This window comes from Geotrypetes seraphini, chromosome 11, assembly GCF_902459505.1.
Source record: "Geotrypetes seraphini chromosome 11, aGeoSer1.1, whole genome shotgun sequence".
In the NCBI taxonomy this organism is placed as follows: domain Eukaryota; kingdom Metazoa; phylum Chordata; class Amphibia; order Gymnophiona; family Dermophiidae; genus Geotrypetes; species Geotrypetes seraphini.
Window position 1 is genome coordinate 34,995,248 of NC_047094.1, and position 13,658 is coordinate 35,008,905.

Sequence of the window (13,658 nt, forward strand, 5' to 3'; positions counted from 1 at the left end):
AAATTAAATCGCCACAAAACACTGACCTGCGTTGTGACAAAACAGCATTTTGAAATTTTGGATGGCTGTCTAAAAATATAATAATAATAATAATTTTATTTCTCATATACTGCTATACCATAAGTTCAAAGCGGTTTACAACAAGTTACATACAATGAGAGTAAGAGATGTTTACAACAAGAAATAAGAGATGTTTAAATGAGATACATACAATGAGTGTATGAGATGTAAGGGGAACAGAAAAAGTACTTTCTGGGATACAAATTGCAAATGGAAGAGAACCAAGATGGTTTGAATCAAAAGGAAGTATCTATGGGGTGCAGGGGAAAACAATTTGGGTGGAATACGTTTACAAATGGGAAGAAGGATGAGTTAATCTAAAATCAAGAGAATTGGGGAATGAATGAGGATAGCTAAGGGGGATTGGGCAAGAATTGGGAATTAGAATTTGTTAAAGAGACGGATCTTCAGTGATTTTCTGAAGTCGGAGTAAGTTAGCACTGAACTTGATAAACAGCACACCTACACGTAAGATAATTTCCTTTTCTACAGCTTAAATAATTTGATTGGAATGTTGCCGATAACTTTGAATGTGATTAGCTAGTGATACTGTAAGTTTGATTTTCATATAATGGTGCTTCAAACTCTGGATTTCAGCCTAAATAGATAAGTGTCTGCACTGAATGATGATCTGGGGATTTGGAAATAGTACTTCTTCTGAACAAGATGAACCTTTTTTGACTGAAACATTTTGCTGACATTTTTTTATACAAATATCTGCATTAGTGCCAAAGGAATTTGAGGTTTTTTCAAGTGTGGTTTAATATTTTGTAAAACAGAATAGTGAAAAATATATCAACACATGTTCCCTTAGTGGTTTATCTGAGATCTTTTCCTCCATTTAGGATTATCTACTATTATCAACCTTTTGTAGTTCTCTTGTTAATATTTTGTAAACCATAAAAGAAGTAACAAGAAAAAGGTTAATTATTTGATTATTGAAGTCTTTTGAATAAATGAAGAACAGAAAGGAGGTTGTTGTGCCTATGACTGACTGAATTGAGAGGTGCTTTATGTGCATATATGTAAGACCCACCTACTTCTGAGGCTTTTTCCTCCTTTTTTAATTTTTCAATTTTTATCTTTTCATTTCTTCTTTTTATGTTGTGGCACAAGCAGCATTGAATACAGTGGAATTTTTGTGTATGGATTAGTTGGTGATTTGTATTTTATGAACATGGATGATGGTAACCCCGATCTGCTATTTAGTGATAACTGCAGGTAGGATGGTCTTGTCCACACAGGAAATTCAGCCAAAAGGTGTACTTTAGATTATAGGGGGCTTTCCTCAAACACTTGGCCGCATTGCTGTCACACTTGCACAGGATCTTTTCACATGTGTCATCCAGTGTATCTGAGGAGAGGAGGAAAATGGAAAATCAAGAGTGAATAGATGTAGATAGGCATGTGCTAATTTTTTTCTTTAATGACTGAGTATATACAGATCATAGAAACATAGAGGGCCATTTTAAAAAGGACATCCCAGTTAGTACATCACAAGTTGACATCCATCTCGTATGTATTTTGGAAATTTCCCAAGTTTATTTCAATTTTGATATCCCACCTATCAAAATATATCTAGGCGGCTTACAATTTTAAAATAAGATAAAAATAAAATAAAGTTTAAAAAAAACCCAGTGGTTACATAACATGACTGTGGTGGGGGGGAATGGGGAAAGGAACTCCATTTTAAAAAAGTAAAGTTGGGAAGGGAAGAACATGAGGTTGGCTGTATCTGGCGAGTTAATAGAATCTTAAATTATGAATAAGCGTCTGCAAAAAGAGATATGTTTTTAATATCCTTTTTAAATTGTGTTAAAGGCTTTTGAAGTCTTAAATGAATTGGTAGAAGGTTCCAGAATTCAGGACCTTGCACAGAAAAAATAGCTCTAAAATACATTTGAGAGAGACATTCATGTGCTGGAAACCTCCAGCAAGAGCATCCATTTTACAAACTGAAGCATCCAAATATGAACAGGGAAAATGAGAAACATGGATGTGTTTCTGATGGCAAAGGAGCATCGATATTCTAAAATGGCCACACAGTTAACATCATAAACCATTTATACACAGCAAAACCTCTGTTCGATGCGGTTAACAAATGCAAGAACTGTACATGCACAGTGAATTACATATTTAAATTACAGAATACATATCTGCAAAATCTGGCAAATAAATGAGTTTTGAGCATCCTTCTAAAAGTTTGATATGAACAGAAATTAGATATCAAGTTACTAAAATTCTTGCCCCAGAGGCCGGCTTGGTAAGCTAACTTTCTTTTGAAAAAAAAAAAAACGCTTATAAATGCAGCCCTTTACTACTGAAAATGAAAATAAATGAAGTTTGTGCAAGGTTGGGTTTCTATCCACAAAATTAAAATGATCTACAAGGTAAGTAGGTATTAATCCATATAATGCCGTATAACAGATGCAACCCATTTTAAAAAGAATCTTTGCTTCAATTGGAAGCCAGTGCAAAATCTGATAATTGTTGTTCAGTCTTATATCCCACTGAATCCTCACAAATCAGAGTTCTAGGCGGGTTACAAATGGCATTCTACTACACTAAAGTACTGTGTAGGGTAAAAGCACATTATATAGTGTTATACATGTTACCTAGAGTTATCATCATGTTACAGCAATATAGGGTAATTCAACAAATTGAAGAATGTGCGGGAATAGTCCAATGATTACAGCAGCCGGCAGAGAGCCAGAGGCTGCTGAATTTTTTTTTTTTTGTCTTATGTTTTTGAATTGGTGTGCACTCCAGCAACAGAAAAAAAACACTACTGTGACTTCCTTTATCTCCATTAAATGGAGAACTGCTGAATCGGAGCACCGTTCTGTAACCTGGACGTACCAAGTCAAAATATGGACCCTTTTTTTAAATAATTTATTCTTTATTGAGTTTTCATTTTTTTAATAATACAATCATATTTGAAATATCAGTATCCACCACAAATCAAATTATATAGGAAATAATTATAAAAAAGCAAAATAACATTGTTTCAACTGTTAATTAGTCCACAATCACTGGAGAAGGAGTTTCAACAAAATCGAAGATTAGTTTACTCCAACATTTATTTAGGGAACACAGACGGGAGCCTGAATTAATCCCAAACTACTAACTTGGAACTTTTATTCCTGAATATTGACAGAGGTACTTGCAGACCTCACCTCATTTTCTAAGATAGATCTCGTTAATTGTGCAGACTCAGAGAAAATATATCTAGCTCCCTTGAAATTAACAAGGCATTTACACAAAAGTCGCACCCATTTTTAAAACCTCGGATCTCAAAAGCAAAAATTGTTTCCTTTTTTGTTTGTGTGTTATTCTGGACACATCTGGATGCATTCTTATCTTTTGATTCAGAAACAAAACATCTCTATCCTATGCCTTGAAAAAAAAATTCTTATAATTTTCTTCCTTTAATTTCCAATTTTTTCTCTCTCACAGATCGTTAAGGTCTAATGAAGAATTGAATTCCAATTTTTTTTTTTTAACTTTAATGTTGCTTCTTTAAGTCTTGTTTAAGTTTGGATATGATTCTGAATTTCTGTAACAAGTAGCTTTACTTGTAATATATGTTAAATTAATAAAACTAAAATTACAAAAAAAAACCTCAATCACTCTGTATTTGAATCTAAAGCAAGTTGAACAATGTGGCAAATGTAAGTTCTTCTGAATCTGACTTCTCTAATAAATTTGTCAAAGTCCAATACATCTATCGCTGGTTCCTGGGGATCTTCTGGAGATCTCTTCTTTCCCAAAGAAATGTAGCAAATTTTAGAAATAGGGGGAAATGAATTATGTGGGATTTTCAAAATCTCCAAAAGATATCGTTTAAACATATCTAGTGCTGAAGTAGTAGCTTCTTTAAGAAAAAAAAAATATGGAAATCTTTTTGAACATGGATGTCCCTTCCCCTTCTGCAATCGGAGCTGGATGTTCTCTTGTTCCATTCAAAACACCCACACACCACTGTCCCTTACTATATAGACGTACTGCAGCATTAAATGCTATATTCTGGCTTTTGTAAAATCAGTAGTTGGACGCCCATGCAATATGGATGTCTTAATGCCAGTTTTCAAACATCCAAAACACAAATGGAGCTTCTAAAGAAAACACTATAGTAACATAGTAGATAACAGTAGATAAAGACCTGCATGATCCATCCAGTCTGCCCAAAAGGATAAATTCCTAGAATATATGATAACGTGTGTAACAAACTCATAATTGAAAAAAAATAAAAATTGAGAGAGAGGCGCTTTTCATAGGTGCGATTCTACAAAAGAAAGACATTTATTGGCGTCTAACATCAAAGTAAGCGTGATTTGGGGTACAGAAAGACTTAGCCACCATTAGGTGTGATTCTCTAAAAGACAGGCACCTATAATGTAGGCCGTTAAAACCCTGGCCTACATTAAAGGTGTCTAAGTTTTAAGTTAGGTGTTGCTCAGCGCAATTATGTAATGGGCACCTAACTTTGACTAGATTCACTAAAGTCAGCGATCGTCACTAAACCTGAGAATTCACGGGATCCAGTCAGGAAGCCGCTCAGCGCTGAGCAACAGCACCAAAGCGCACTCCTGCTCGGTGCTACTCAGCAGCTGAAGAAACCAGAACTCACAGCACCCACCGACCAACCGGGTTAGCAGCGGGGCAGGAACGCGGAAAGCTTGCTCCTGCCCGCTGCACCTCTGAACCACCAGGGATCAGCAGAGGAGGTACGACGGAGGGGGCAGCGGGCAGAGCTTGGCGGTGACCTGCAATAAGTCTGGGAGGGGGCGCTGGCCCGAATATAAACCGGGACTCCCATTTTTGGTTCAATATTTTGGCCCCAAAATTCCGGTTTATATTAGAGTATATACGGTATCTCTGCCATTTCACAATATCTGTCCCAAAACATAAGCTTTGATGCAGCATTACTTACCACATACAACCACTTTGTCTTTACATGTCCACTCATACCTATCCATTTTGGGGCTGCAGCCTGCCAGCTCTGCCTTCTCATAGCAGCAGTCATGTTTGTGGCAACACCTGTGGGTGAGAGAAGAAATGGCAACAGCAATTAGATAATTTGCTGAGGTAGATTTTCCAGTGGATGATAAGATAGCTCTAATGTGACTGAGAGTCTGTTTCTTTCTTTGGTGTTCAGACCTTGAGTAAGAATCTGGTTACTAGTTAGTTAGGTGTCGAGCTTTACGAATGTAGAGATGATGCGGTATACAAACCTAAGGTTTAGATTAACTCATGTTCGAGTCCTAGTAACTTACAGATCTAAAAAGAAATTGGTTTTGTGCTAGTCCAGTAAGGTCCTCCAACATCACCCCCATGGTTATTTTCAGCATGTCCAGCCATCTGATTGCAGGTTGCCCTTTTTGCCTTGTCCCTTTGATCTTTCCAAGCATGATGTCATTCTCCAATGATCTTTTTCTTCTGGTAGTATGACCAAAATAAGATGGTCGTAACTTCATCATTTGCGCTTCAAGTGACATAGCCAGTTTGATCTCATCCAGAATCGATTTGATAGTTCTGGCAGTCCATGGCATGCATAAAATCCTTCTCCAACACCAAAGCTCAAATGAGTCAATCTTCTTTCTGTCTTGTTTCTGTAGTGTCTAGCTTTTGCATCTGTAATTGACCACTGAAAAAATGAGTGTGTAGACAAGTCTGATCTTCGTTTGGAGTGTTATTTCCATGCTTTTAAATACTTTGTCGAGAGCCTTCATTGAAGAGTGACCAAGTGCTATTCTGCAGAGTATTTCTTCCCTGCTAGTTGTTTCTTGTTTACAAAAGAGCCCAGGAGATTGAAATCCTTTACAACTTCTATCGCCTTCAAGCTCAAAATCGTCATTTTTCGTGTTCATGATCTTCGTCTTGTTTATGTTCAGTTCTAATCCTATGTTATGACTTTCAGCTTTGACTTTTCTTAGTAGTTCAGCATGTCTTCTTTACTGCTGGTGATGAGCACTGTATCATCTGTATAGTGCATGTTGTTTATATTTCGGCCACCAACTTTGACTCCCTTTGGGCAGCCCTGGTTATATCTTTAACACCCCCTCTTTTGCAAAACCACAATAGCTGTTTTTAGCGCAGGCAGGTGCGTTAAATGATCTGTGCTAGTCCCGACACTCATGGAGTTCCTATGAGCATCGGGAGCAGCGAAAAGCATTCAGCGTGCTGGCCTGGGCTAAAAAACGCTATTGCGGTTTTGTAAAAGGAGGTAAATTATCGATAAATTTATGCAGTATGTTAAATATGAGATCTCGCATCACATAAAAAGGATGAACAGTTTGTGTATTGGAACACTAAAATTGAACAATGTTCTTCCTTTATCTCGGAGCTTCTCAATCCAGTCATCAGGACCCACACATCCAGTATGATTTTCAGGTTATGAAATATGCATGAGAGAGATTTTCATGCACCACCTCCACTGTGTGCAAATACTGAAAACCAGATTGATTAGATGTATACCAAGGACTGCACTGAGACCTCCTCGCTCTTTCTGAAGGCTGTTATCTAATATTATGTTGATTAGGGCTAAGCCAGTCATATTTTGACATCTATGGAGAAGCCACAGCGATGAACGGCATATTTGAAATTAAAGCAAAATGACTGTGTGATGTAGCATAGCTGCCAATTTTTCAAAATGGCCGGAGGTGCTAAATCAGCAGAAATGACACCTCTCTGGACTCTGTGAAGGAGCCTGCTCAATATTAGTGGTTTTCAGTATCCAGTGTACCCACAAAGCTGGCACCTATTTGCAAGAAAACTAATTAATGCCCTTATAGGGTGTAAATGCTCTTGCACAAATTTAGACCTGTTCTGAAGGTGCCCCTGTGTACATGTATTCTGTGTGCTTGCGCATGTATTTCACAAAATATGCATGTACATAGCACATCTAGCCCAGATCCAGCAAAACTACACTACAAGAAATACATACCTATATGTGCACTTATAAATACATCCAGTCTTGGCATGCCCACTTGTATGCATAGTCAACCACTCCATTTTGTAAGAACCATTTTTCATATGTAAAACATGCTTTCCACCTGGAAATTGCTGTATAAAAATTATTCCCTGTGTATGTGGGAGCATTGCAAACCACAAACGTGCCCAGTGTGATGTACCCCCAAGCACTCCCATTTTGCCTTGCTCACTTGCATGACATCAGCAAAGGAAGCCAGTGGACTAGGTGCACTGTCTTTCCTTGTGGCTATTATGACTGCACTGGCCACACATAATTAGCTTACAGCCCTTTGTGGGAAGGACAGAGATGGTTTCTTTGCTGAGATGCTTACTTATCGTGAATCCAATCATAATGTCAGAAACATAGAAACATGATTGCAGGTAAAGGCCAAATGGCCCATCCAGTCTACCCATCTACAATATCCAACATCTCTTCCTCTCCCTATTGGCTAAAGCTCTTTACACCTGCATTGTGATGTCATAGAGCTTTATGGTTACAGAAACATGATGGCAAAGGCCAAATGGCCCTTCCAGTCTGCTCATCTGCAGCATCCACTATCTCCTCCTCTCCCTATTGGCTAAGGCTCTTTACACCTGCATTGTGATGTCATAGAACTTTATGGTTATAGAAACATGATGGCAGATAAAGGCCAAATGGCTCATCTAGTCTGCCCATCCATAGTAATCATTCTCTCCATCTCTCTAAGAGATCCTACAGGCCTATCCCAGGCTTTCTTGAATTCAGATACAGTCTCTGTCTCCACCACCTCTTCTGGGAGACTGTTCCACGCATCTACCACTCTTTCTGGAAAAAATATTACTCCTGAGCCTATCACCTCTTAACTTCATCCTATGCCCTCTTCATACCAGTCTGCTTGATCCCGGGGCCAGCCATGTCCTCCCAGACCACAGTAGCATCCATAGGCTACGTAAGCCAATGCAGAGCGTCCTGTACTGCACTGGACTGCTCCAGCCAGCTCAATGAGTCCTCTTGTTTTCACAACATGGGATTTTCCAGGGCTTCCTTTCAAAACTGTAAAAAAAAAAAAAGAAACAGTACATCTTATGAAATGTATAGTACTTGTTAGTGGAGGAGTAGCCCTAATGGTTAGTGCAGTGGACTGTGTTCCTGGGGAACTAGGTTCAATTCCCACTGCAGCTCATTTAGCCCGACATTGCCCCAGGTACAAAAAGAAAAATCTTAGATTGTGAGATCACTAAGGATAGAGAAAGTACCTCCATATAATATAATGACATCAAAGGGCGAGCTGACACAGACTGCTCACACCAAAGAAGTAAAAAAAGGTACGGGGAAAGGAAAGGGGACACGCGTACAGCGGAGGGGGAGGTAAGGGAGGGGTTCCACTACCCTGGGTACCACTCACCCTAACTACACCACTGTATACAGTGCTGTGTACATGTCATGTCATTCTAGGGGGGTTCTTTTACTAAGGCGCACTAACCGATTTGGCATGCACTAACTGATTTAGCACGCACGCTAAATGCTAAGGAGCCCATTATATTCTATAGGTACCTTAGAATCTAGTGCGTGCTAAATTGATTAGCGCGCCTTAGTAAAAGGACCCCTAGGTTAGGCATGCTTTGTAATACTATGTTTGCCATACTATGCTCACCATGCCATGTTTTATCAGATTATGTTATACCATGCTCTGTTAATTATATTCTCTGTGGAGTGACGATGTTCCTAAATGGACTTTATTTGAAAGTGTCAAAGTTCCAAAGGTACACTGAAATCATCCACATAAAATAATTTCATCCACATAAAAAGGCCTTTCTATTGCAAATGCAAGCAGTGTCTCACTTCTGGCTCACCACACAATTGTTTCCCACATATTCACCTTTATAGGACCCCCATTTTTGTCGAAACGTGGACTGTGTTGGGTCCTGTATCCCTAGCAGACTAGGTCCTTTAAGGTTCTTATGTGGATGATTTATTTTTATGTGGATGGAATTATTTTATGTGGATGATTTCAGTGTACCTTTGGAACTTTGATACTTTCAAATAAAGTCCATTTAGGAACATCGTCACTCCACAGAGGTTTTTTTTGTTTTCTCTGGATTTTCTTCTTTGTGGATATTTTGGGGTCAATTCCTTTTGTTTTTTTACTGTTAATTATATTCTGCCATTCTTGTCAGACAATGTTTTGCCATCACTTCTTATAAATATGCTTTATTATGTATATAAACTTGTAACCCATTCTGACCTCATTTGGCAAGATGGGATATAAAACCAAATAAATCTATATTAAAAAAAAAAATATATATATATATATATAAAAAATTGGATGTATCTGTGTGTATGTATGTATGTTCCAGCATATCACTTACTATCTGGGAAAAAAAATACTGTGGGGTGGGAAGGAGAGTCACACACAGATAACATCCGATTTTATATAGAGAGATGGAGCTGCTTTGACAAATTGTGTGAAGCTTGGAGAATGATGTCACACAGTCATTTAACAGTATATAGAAGTGCAGCATAACTCTGAAATGCATGGAGAGATTTCAACCAAACTTGGTATACATATCACTTATTATCTGGGAAAAAGTACTGTGGGGGTGGGAAGGGGTGACGTGTTTTATATAGAATAGAGCTGCTTTGACCAATTGTGTGAAGCTTGGGAAATGATATCACACAGTCATTTAACAGTATAAGGAAGTGCAGCTGTGGTGTGGTGTGTGGTGAAGCCTAAACAGAACGTGAAAATTGAAAATTTGTGTGATGTTAATCCTCAAGTGAATGTAAACCAAAACCCAAGGGAATTTGAAAGTAAACATAATTGTCAAATACTTCCTGTTTTACCAGGCGTAATCACTGAATACAAGTCTATTGATACCGGAAGATTGGGATAAATAAATATCCGGCCAACGCCAGGTGATCAGCTAGTAAAAAATAAAATACATCTGGTACTGCTTTAGAAATGATTAGTATAAGTAAATTTATTGATTAACTGCCTTTTTTATGAAGAGATTCACCCAAAGTGGATTACAATACTTTGAATACTAATCAGGTACTCTTAAGTATTTTCCCTATTTGTGGTACCTGAGGCGATGGAGGGGTAGATGACTTGCCCAGAGTCACAGTGAAGAGGTTAGGGTCAAGCTCACAATCAGCTCTAACCACTAGGCCATGCCTCCCCTTGTTAGCTTATCAGACCTTAAATTGCAAGAGGGTGCAGGTTGCTCCAGGAAGGCATGCCTTGAGTGGCAGGATGCTGACAGTCTCTTTAACAGTAATATGGTCAACTCAACCCATAGCTAAGTCCCCAGTATTATTATTGTAGTAGAGTGGAAGAGTAGCCTTCTGGTCACCAGTGGACTAAGAACCAGTGAAGTGAGGATTCAAATCCATTTAACAGTCCTTGTGTTCCTGACACAAGAAGACATGTCTGAGTAAATCCAGACATCTGGAAATCCTAAGTACATGTAGTGTAACCAATCCTGGAAGCATCCTGATGGACTGTGATGATGGAAAAATTGGGAATCTGAGTATATTTTTAAGAGTTTTAGTTTAATGTTTATTTTTATATAAGTGAAGTTTCTATTATATTCTATTTGATGTTCTAAGTATATTTTTATTATAAAATATTATTTTATGTGATTTGTTCAATGTCCATACATTGCTCAAATGCCTTGGCAATGTAGGGTGCAGTTTATAAATGCTTCATTTAATTAAACAAGATAGAGAGGTTAGAAATCAAAACAGACCACTCTAATTCAAAACTTCACAGCCCAATGTAAACTCAGAAGGCAGAATCTGCCCACACCACAGTCTAGCAATTTATATATCACATCATTAGAGAATTTTTACTGAGTTATGGAATCCGCTTGTATTGCAAGCTGTAAAAAGCTAAACTTGTTTTCTTTTGTCCTGAAAGCTAATCTATGAAGTTTATTCTGATAAAAGGGTGTTACCAACTGTTCTTGTTGACTTTCGTTTCCATGTTAAAAATAAACCAACTAACTTTCAATTGGTTCTATTGTATGAGGTCTGGAAAAGTTCTCCAAACCCTATCCCGTTCAAATTGCTCTTCACAGTGAACTCATGGACAAACCCCAAACTTTTCTTATTTTGAGAGCATGCCATTATAGAAACATAGAAAGATGACGGTAGAAAAGGGCTATAGCCCATCAAGTCTGCCCACTCTATTGACCCACCCCTTTAAGTCTACTGACCCCCTTAAGTATACTGCCACTCTACTGACCTGCCCCTTCAAGTCTGTACCCTAGTGACCCTATTCCTTGACTTGACCCTCGTAGGGATCCCACATAGGTATCCCATTCTTAAAGTCTGGGATGCTGCTGGCCTCGATCACCTGCACTGGAAGCTTATTCCAATGATCAATCACTCTTTCCGTGAAGAAGTACTTCCTGGCGTCTCCACAAAATTTCCCTCCCCTCAGTTTGAGCGGATGCCCTCTTGTGGCCGAGGGTCCTTTGAGAAGGAAAATATCTTCCACCTCGACCCGTCCCGTGATATACTTAAATGTCTCAATCATTTAAGTATATCACAGGACGGGTCGAGGTTGAAGATGATATTGGTAGGTAGGAAAGTGTAATGATGTAAGGATGTATTATATTTCCCAGAGCGGAGTAGCCCTTTCAGGACCAAGGGACATATTTGTCCCATAACTTTAAAATCCTATAAATTTTGATTGGGATAGTCTACAGTTCTAAATTTGATATGTACGGATTCCATATGATACTGCCTTTATGTAAACAAACTGGTTCCGACATTCATTCATTAGCGTCGTTGCCAGATTGACGAGAAGATTCACTTGCCACACTGTCCATAAGCCAGAAGTGTGATTTTTTAAAATAAAAATAATGATATTTCACAAAAAAAAAAATCAATTTTTTGGCATCTGCAAGCCCTTTTTACCATAAAAATGTCGTCAAAACCACAAAAATTGGCCTACGATCCTTATGGTCCTGAAAGGGTTAAGCCCTAAGCAAATATACACTACATGTATTTATTATAATCCTTATATGAATATACATTCTGATAAAAGGGTGTTGCCAACTATTCTTGTTGACTTTCATTTCTGTGTAAAGAACAAACCAACTAACCTTTTGATCATTTCTACTGTGTGAGCACTGGAAAGTTCTTCAAAACCCTATCGCATGCAAATTGTTTTTCACAGTGAACTCATGGACAAACCCCCAAACTTTTCTTATTTTGAAAGCATGCCATTAAGATTGGTAGGAAGGAAAGTGCGATGATGTAAGGATGTGTTATATTTCTCACAGGGGATTAAGCCCTGAGCACACAAGTATACAATATGAGGTACATAATCAAAACAGAAATACAACTAAAAACACGCCTACAGCGGCCCTTGGATGATCAAAAAAACAGGTCATCCAAGTGCTGATAATTGAAATGGATTTTAGACGTATCTAAAAGCAGCTTAGGTCTTTTCACTGCTTCTATACGCCCAGAGTGAAAAGGGGCATTTTTGAAGGAGTGGTTAAGGCGGGATGTGGGCCGACCTAGACGTAGTCATCCTGCAGCGGTAATTGAAAGTTTAACGAGACTTCCTAGACGGAACTTATATTTTGTGACTTAGGCGATCTAAAGACAGGTCTAAGTGCCCAGAGGTTATCCAAAGTGACCAGATAATCACGGCAGGGACAAAGTACAGACCCCCCACACACTCCCCCAGTGATCACTGACTCCCCCTCCCCCTGTCATAAAAAAAGTATATACTTGCCTCCAGAACATCAGCACCTGGCATAGGAAAGCCTAGTAGAGCTGCACAGAGGTGGCTTAAGTAGTCTGGGGGGAGGGCTAGTGAACCATAGAGAGGACGACCCAGGCCCATAAGCCACTCTAACCACTGCATTCATGCTGTAAATGTGCACCCACCAAACCCTACTGTACTGCCCAACAGGTGGCACCTGCAGCCATAATGGCTATTGGGTGTTAGGTGGGAACAGTATTTTATTTATTTAAAAATGTATATACCGTATATTTCCTATACGGTTTCCATAGTAACAAGCACAATTCAGTTGTTAAAAAAAAAAAACCACTTAAAAATGGTTGGTAAACATCAGAAATCTTCAAATCCAGTTTGAATATAAAATTTCAACACAAAAAGACTTGGGGGTGTTGGGGGGGGGGGCTCACCATGACTTATAAGGGAGTTGTGGTGAGATGTTTATGTGGCACCCTTATTGTGAAATTCACAGCAGTGCCTGTAAGGTGCCCCACTACTCTGTTGTCATGTCTGGAGCCAGTCCATCACTTTGCTGACCCCTCCCATGTCCAAAAGGTCTTGTTCTAGGTGTTTTTGACTTGGACAAGTTTTTGGATGAGAATGGGTTATAAAGAAAAACGACTTGGCGGTTTGGACAATGGAATGGCTAGACGTAGAAGTAGAACAATAATTGGGAAATATGCAATGATACTCTGTGAATAACTCAAATTAGTATACTACTATGTTTCACAGATATTGTAACTATATATTCTTATCTTTACATGTTTATATATTAAACATTTTTTGGTGATGTGCTCAGACCTGTAACCCAATAAATAGTGTTGTCACTGCATTGAGTTTAACATGGGGACCATCATTGCAATCACCTGTCCCCGGCCCTCCCTGATA

General features: G+C 38.6%; 1 protein-coding gene across 1 annotated transcript in view; it reads right to left on the minus strand.

The window, feature by feature from the left end:
* Positions 1–274: 274 nt before the first annotated feature.
* Positions 275–13,658, minus strand: part of PLA2G10 (phospholipase A2 group X) — a 34,547-nt gene continuing 21,163 nt past the window's right edge. The window contains exons 2-4 of the mRNA XM_033962851.1: positions 7,900–8,065; positions 4,994–5,100; positions 275–1,414 (exon numbers count right to left, since the gene is read on the minus strand). Coding sequence (XP_033818742.1) covers positions 1,266–1,414; positions 4,994–5,100; positions 7,900–8,065 — 422 coding nt within the window. The 3' untranslated portion in view covers positions 275–1,265. The remainder of the gene's footprint in view (positions 1,415–4,993; positions 5,101–7,899; positions 8,066–13,658) is intronic.